Source organism: Microtus ochrogaster, chromosome 8 (assembly GCF_000317375.1).
Source record: "Microtus ochrogaster isolate Prairie Vole_2 chromosome 8, MicOch1.0, whole genome shotgun sequence".
Classification (NCBI taxonomy): Eukaryota; Metazoa; Chordata; class Mammalia; order Rodentia; family Cricetidae; genus Microtus; species Microtus ochrogaster.
The window spans coordinates 54,489,640-54,497,651 of record NC_022015.1 but is presented as its reverse complement, the minus strand read 5'-3'; the positions used below and the strand labels follow the sequence as shown (position 1 = coordinate 54,497,651).

Genomic DNA, 8,012 nt, shown 5'->3' with positions numbered 1-8,012 from the left:
AAAAAAAAAAAAAAAAAAAAAAAGAATTACAGCTGAGAGCTGGACCTGCCCTCAGAGAAGTCATTCTACTGAAAAAGATGTCACAGTTAACAGTGAAGGAACTTTAGACAGGTAGCTACAACTCAATGAACAGTGACAAAAGCTTCAGGAGAAATGTCAACAAGGTGTTTTAAACACCCACAGAAAGAGGTGACAATTGCTAGCCATACTGGCAAAGGCCTGGTAGAAGCCTTTGACCAGGGCCTTGGCACAGCGGGTCTGGAGCAGGCCGTGGTGATGTGCACAGCCAGGTTACTGCTTGTTACCACGTAGGCCGATGAGCCTGCCTTGCTCTCTGTGCTTTAAGAAAGCAGAGCACCTTGACAGCCAGCACAACAAATGTGTGTCATAATCAGCAATTATTGATCGAGGAGACATTTTTATGGTGTTTTGGGAGTAACTGAATTATATGCACTGATGTGTTCAATTTTTAATTGTTTACCAGTTCACTGGGAGTAAAAATGGAGCAATAAAACAGATGATACCCTATTCCTTGATATCCCCACTCTCCTTGAGCATGACCTTCTGCTAGGATCGCCTTAATCACTCAGGATGAAAGACAAACTCCAGGGACTTTTATGATGCCGCCCATAACACCCATGAAATGTTTCACTGTCACTGCAGATCATACACCAAAAATATATCGCACGTAAACATGTTTAATTACTGGAGAGTTTGACTCACCACCAAGACATGGAAAACATTCTGAAGTTAATCACCCCAGCTTCATTTACAGAAAATGACTGGGAAAACGGTGCTTAAGACCCTTACTATCCCCCAAAGGATGCTATCAAACACAATCCACACAAAATTATGAAGGCATTGCGAAAATTAGATAAGAAGTGAATACAGCCCCACCACGAATCATCAATTCTATGCCTATTTTCAAAACACATAAAACAAAAAGGATTAAAAACATGTTAGTCTTGACTTAACTGTAGACATGAAACACAGAAAGAGATCTATTCAAGGAATCTCCCAGCTTCAGAATCACAGGCAAATATTTCACGTAACAGAATATTTTTTTCTGGGCTTGTGAGGTGGATCAGTAAGTAAATGTGCTTGCGGCTAAACCTGATCACCCGAGTTCAATACCCAGGCCCTAAGGTGGAGGGAAGGGGCTGCCTCCTACAAGCTGCTCTGACTGACTTCAATATGTGTACACATATGTGTAAAAGCCAGAGAAATGGAAATATTTTCTCCAAAAGGAGATCATGCACTATACATAATTCAACCTTTCCCTACTGAGCAATCAAAACAAGTCTGGGCCTCACTTTTGTCTTTCACGGCACTACTCTGCATCTGATTTAAACAGGACAACGACAGAACTTGATGGTAAATGCCCTACAGAATGATGGGAGTGGGAGGGAATGCTAGCGGCCATTACCCCACACCTCTGTCCATTAAGTGGAATCCAAAGCCATTATCACAGAGAACAAGGGCATAAAAGCCTATCTCCAGATACGACAGAGAAATGTAATAGCAGTCAAGAGATAATTGAGGAATAAAGGAGCTAACTAAATCAGTGCTTGACTGCATGGTTTTGGATGACAAAGACATGTCCATGGAAGGCAAAGTGGCTTCATTAAGATCACACCTCTGGAGAAAGCAGGCTGCCACCCATCCCCAAAGTGTAGTAAAATATATAGTGTAGAGTTTAAAGGTTATTCCCTCGACACACTAACTGAAGTGTCTATCGTGATACTTCACTTTTATACATATCATAAACGATAATGTTTACTTGATTATTACTAATGAGATCTTTAAAATCCCATTTCACTCACAATAGTAAAATATGGGTGTATGTATGTATATTGAAGTTTGTATTTTATGAGTATGTGTGATTTTGCTTGCATTATGTCTGTGTACCATGTGTGTAACTGGTGTCTTCAGGGGCCAGAAGAGAACATCAGATCCTCTGGAACAAGAGTTACAGGTGACAGTTGGAATGTTGCAAGTCCACAAGTCCAATTACACTTTTTCTTGGGCTAGCTTTAGCCCCCTATTAGCCATTCCTTGCTGGCATCTGTGTCGGAGCAGACATCCTGGGAATCATAAATAAACGTTGGGAATCTAACTTAGCAGTCACTAGCTTCCATCAAACTAAAAGTCAAGAACGAGATCAGAGAGCATCTGAGACATGTAGAGAGATCCCCCCATCATGCTTTAACTTACACTCCGATGCCTCTACCAATGTTATTTTTAAAACGCTTTGGCTGATAAATCTTTGTTCTGTTACTTACAAACTGCTTCCGTGTTGGAATACTATATTTGGTGAGATCTAAATGTATGTTCCATGACCACGATCACTTATATTTGTTCCAGAATAAACCATGCCTTTTACTCCTTGAGGCAAGAGCTGTTTCTTTTGGTCACAGCAGAGCTCCCCCTTGCTCTCTGCTTCATTTCCTGCCCTGACTTCTCTCAGTGATGTCTGTGATAAGGACATGTAAGCCAAATGCATCCTCTCCACAGGTTGATTTTTGGTCAGTGTTTTATCACAGCAGCAGAAAGCAAACTCAGTCCTGTTAAAATAGTGTAACCAAACAAGATGGTCTCAAAGATACTACTGAAAAACATAATGTATGTTTGTAGCATATAAAACGATAGATATTGGTGAGGAATGAAGACTACAGATGGAGATCACAGAGACTCTGGAGACAAACCACAGCCAATCAAAATGTTGAGTTGTACAACCAAGTTCCAATAGCTACATCTACAAAAAGCTCCCACACCCAAGGCTCAGGAAACATTTCAAAAGAGGCAACGAAAAGGTTGTAAGCCAGAGGATGAGGGAATGTTCTATAAAATTGTGTCTCTTAGTAATATCAGAAGCCACTGACATAAAAAAATAATAAAAAATAATAATAAAAAAAGAAGCCACTGACATAAAGTCTCACCTACATGACTGCCTAAACGTGAACTAAAAATGACAACAGACATGCTAAGGTTGACATGGAGAAAGCCCATAAGGCCTCAACCCCGCACAAAGAGCTACCGGCAACTAGGGAATGCTGAGAACAGCAGAACACACCAATTGGTTATGCTTTCATGTTTGTGTTAGTGGGTATAAAACAATAATTAATGAAAGCAGAGGTCATGAATTTGAAAGAGAGCAAGAATGGGAACATGGGAGGGTTTGGAGGGAGGAAATGGAAGAGAGAAATATTGTAATTATAATCCCAAAATATTGTAGTGTTTTCTGTCTCTCTCTCTCCTCTCTCTCTCTCCTCTCTCTCTCTCCTCTCTCTCTCTCTCTCTCTCTCTCTCTCTCTCTCTCTCTCTCTCTCTCTCCCTCCCTCATGTGTGTGGGACTATACGCCTTCAGAGGTCAGAAGGGGACCTTGAATCTCCTAAAAATGAAGTTACAGTGGCTGTGAGAAGTACAACATTGGTTCTGGGAAACCCGAGTCCTCTAGAAGAGCAGCCAGTACTCTTAACTGTTGGGCCAGGTCCCTGCGCTTTGGATAGGGAGTGGCTCATGAAGCCCCACCCCTAGCTAACGCACTATTAGTAGTTGATGGCTGCCAGGAAAACGGCAATCATTTTTTTCTTAGGGGGTATTGTGACTGGTATATTGCCCAGGATCTAGTTGACTGCCCCACACCCATGTGTATGCCATCAGCACCAACTGGATTTAGTGGTAATTAGAGAGAGAGAGAAAAAAAAAAGGATATGAAAGTTGGTGAGGTATTTGTTGTGGGGGAAGTGTCCAGGGGAATAAGGAATGGATATGAACATTGTATATATAAAATTATAATGTATATAAATATATATGTAAATATAATGTATATAAATGGATATACTTTGTGTGTATATATATGGATATATATTGTATATATAATTGCCAAAGACTAAATAAAAATGTTTTCTAAAAAACCATGATGAAAATAGAGTTGGAATTGGGTGATGAAGGGCACCTGGATTTTCCGCATGCCATAATGGGCATACACAGGCACTGAGTGATTTTTGGGAGTAGAGTATGTTGAGATTATTATTTTCATTCTCAGCATTTCAGATTCATTTTACCAGAAAATCAAAAATAGGGGTAGAAAAATGTGCCCTTCTATAGGATACTAGTCAAAGATTGTCAGGAACTGTCAATGAGTTCTGGGGTTGGAGGCTTTCCTCTGCCAACTAGCTTGTTTTGGGAAAGGGAACTGGTCCATGACATGAATGTGCTGAGAACTCAGCCAGTGGTAATCTCCATCTCAGTACACGTGACATAATATAAACAGATATTGTTTTCATAAGAGATAAGCGCATGGATAATCATTGCTTCTGAAAAAGACATAGGACACACCAGGGAACAGGAACAGCAGCCAAATGGCTAAAGGTCTAGACCCATAATTAACCCAAAGCCATACAAAGAAATGTTATGCTAAAATTAGAATTTAAACATGACACCAAAAATAAAAATCTTCAGGAAAATGCCAACATGGATTTAATTACATAAATCATTCTAAATGTTAAAGTATCCTGGGTAAAGAACTTACACGGTAGAAGCGTTAAGCGTTCAGTGAGCAAAGCATTTGCTGTGCAAACAAGAGGATCAGAGTGTTTAGACAACGCCCCCCAGGACCCACCTAAAGGCCTCAGATGGTGAAGATGGGGATTCCTTTAAGCAAATCTGGGCTCGAGTAAGCGGCCCTGGTTCAATGTACAAGGTGAAAAAACAATCAAGAGAGATTCCAAGGTCAACCTTGTGCTTCCACGTGTATGTGCAGACATAACTACATACACAGACATACATACACACATGTACACATGCATTCAAACATACATACACCCCAAAACATGAAAAGGGAAAACGTGGTCTAAAGTTTTATAAAACCAAATAGCTTAATAGAGTTGCACAAATTTTTTAAGTAGTACACCAAGGAAAAAAATTACCCGTGGCCAACGAATACATGGGAGAAAAAAAGTCCAAGCTGATAATCAAATAGAATGTCAAAAATGTGAATGCTTTCACAAAATGAAAATGTATATGTCATATTTTATAATTTCTAATATTCAATATATAATTCATGCATATTAAATCGTTGATTTATTATTAAGTCTTAAATTTGCACATATACCTTAGGCACAGAAATTATAGTTTTTCCCCAGAGAAAAAAATTATAAATATGCACAGGATTTTAGTGAGAAGGACATTGGTGCACTGTAAGTACAAAAACAACAAAACAAAATGAGGCTTCACCTAAACATTAAAATTGATTGGATAAATCGTGATATACAGGTATTATGCCATCATTAGTTACTGTGATCAGGAAGAATCACTAAAAGTAAAGATAGGGAATCCTCCCTTACTGTGAAAATTGATAATGCAGGCGAAAAAGAGTACTGGAGCCCAGTTTACTATTTCTATAAACACATACTACAAAGAAATTTGATTCAAGACCTATATTATCATCATCAACCATGGTTACCTACACAGAATGAAATTCATTGATTTTTGGTTTTGTTTCTTTATAGTTTCTAAAGTTTCTAAACTCCCTGTCATGAGCATTCTAAAGTCTTTTTTAAAAAAATAAAATGAAATTTGTGGAAGACAGAAAAAAAGTTTTCCAAGAGTCTGTGCTAACAAGAGGAGGGAGCAAGCACAGTGTTTCCAATAGAAAATAAATCTGAAAGCCAAATTTAGCCCAATGGACTTTCTGTTTATTGTTCCCTCTTGGATTCTTTTTTAGAACTTTAAAGACCCAGAAAAGTGCCTCTAATTATACCGTTTTGAAGCTTGAGAACAATTTGTTCTTACTCTTACTTATTAACTGCAATGCATAATCTTATTTGCCTGCTGGCAAATTTGGTTTTCCACTTGTGTTAGAACAGAAGACAGATTGACATGCAGCTTTATGTAATTACTTCCTATAAGTGATTCTTTCTCCTCTTCAGTTACTGGAATCGGTATGCATGCTGGCCTTACCAAAAACAAAAAACAAAACAAAACAACAAGCCCCAAACCAACAACAACAACAAAAACAACAACAAAACCAGATCCAAGGGCACACTCAGAGGAGCTGGATAAAACCGAATCCCAAGTCCCAAGCATCCTTTATTATTTGTCCCTGAGAACAGTAATTCTTGGTAGAGTAGGGGAAGGGCAGGCTACCTTTTGCAAACTGATTATGTCTCAGAGGCTTTCTGATAAGTATCTAATGGAGTAGGCTGCAGACACAGGCCCATGTGTGTGCATGCATGTGCACACACAGCAGGGATTCCTGTGGTCCAACCCTTCTCACAAGACTGTGCTGTGAAGGCCATTAGTTTGGGGATAGAAACCTCAGAAAAAAAAATGATACAAATGTTTGATTAACCCTTAAAAATACTCTCTTGATGAGAAGACTAGCAAGTCATTTATTTAGGGGTCACAAATTCTAATGGCATCTTTGAAGCTGAGGTCAAGTTTCAATTCACTAACTATCTTTTATCTAAAAATTCATCAAAATAAAAAAGAAAGAAAAAGATGCATTCCTTTCTTATTATTTTTGTGAGACAGGGTCTTGTCATACTACTCAAGCTGGCTTTGCACTTTTAGGTTCAAAGTAGCCTTCTGCCTCAGCCTCCAGAGTAGTTGTAACTGCCTCATAGGCAATCCTATTCTTCATGTTTAGAATGTGGTTTTCTTCCTAACTGAATAGATAAACAGACTGTAGTATATCAGTACAACAAAACTTCTTTTTCTGTGCTAACAGAAAGTGCAGGATGAAGCCACGGGAGACGAGATGGAGGAAGGTGAAATCAAAGACCATGAAGAAGACTGGTGTGGGCCAATGAGAGTGGGGGCAGAAACAGGTAGAGCACCAGAATTTTTAGGGCAGAAAAAACCTTTTTGATTGACGATGCAAGGACAAAAGCATTTCATTATGCCTGTGTGGAAACAATACATAGCTCGAGAACCGATCCTAGTGCTGGCGATGTAGCCCAGTGTGCCCAGCATGACGGGGAGTTTGGGAAATCTCAGGGCTTGCTCTTCAGTTTTTCTGCAACCCTAAAAACCCTCCAAAAAGTCACTGAAAAAGCAAGAAAACACTAGCAATGTAAAATTTACACTTATATAAATTAACATTTATATATGAAGAGAAGATAAACTTACTTCCGGTTCACAATCAGCCATTCTCGAATATAAGTCTGAACACAGTCCCTGACATGAGGATCCAGTTCAACTCTAATTAGGTGAAAAATAAAATAAAACAAGTTATTATTGAACAAGCATGATAAAATCAAGGGACAAAACATCACTTCAAATCTGTATCAATAAAGAATGCTAGGGATGTTCTTGCCCATTCATTTCAAGTGTGTAAAGTATTATGAAGTATTCCCAAGGCAATGACATTTGTTCTTTGATGAAACAAATATGTGGGCATTTTACGCTCTGTGAGTTTCTTTGTTACAGAGAATTGCTAAACCACTTCTATGCCTGAAGGCAGCAAGGCACAAGTAGGGAGCTATAATTAAACACCAAACAAGAAAAATAAGTTCAAATGGTTATTTCTAATGAAAAAAAAATTGTTTTCTCTTCTGTAATTTTGTTAGGGCATGCGGCTTTCCATTCAGGAAGCCGAGAACAGCTGTCTTAGGCTTTGATGACTCCGCAGACACAGGCGTGGATTCCTGTCATACCTGCTGAGAACAGTGTGCCATTAAGGACATTCTCCGTGTGTTTCACAGTCTGGAAATCAGAAGTAATGACGGTCGCAATGCTTTTGGGATTGTTAGAAATACATTAGTACTAAATCGGTCTAAAAGCTGTAAATTTTTTATATAAATATTTTTTGAGATTATAATAGGATTATATCATTTCCCCCTTTCCCTGTCCTCCCTCCAAACCCCCATGTTCTTATTCAAATCCATGGCCTCTTTTTCTTTAGCTGTTGTTACACCTACAAATGTATATGTATGCACACGTACATATACACATTCACAAATACAACCGTCTCAGTCCATATAATGTTACTTGTATGTGTATGTCT

At 38.7% G+C, this 8,012-nt stretch overlaps 1 protein-coding gene across 1 annotated transcript in view; it reads right to left on the bottom strand.

The window, feature by feature from the left end:
- Dock8 (dedicator of cytokinesis 8) overlaps positions 1–8,012 on the bottom strand; it is a 198,337-nt gene that overhangs the window by 130,754 nt on the left and 59,571 nt on the right. Inside the window, exon 4 of the mRNA XM_005352086.3 lies at positions 7,136–7,207. Coding sequence (XP_005352143.2) covers positions 7,136–7,207 — 72 coding nt within the window. The remainder of the gene's footprint in view (positions 1–7,135; positions 7,208–8,012) is intronic.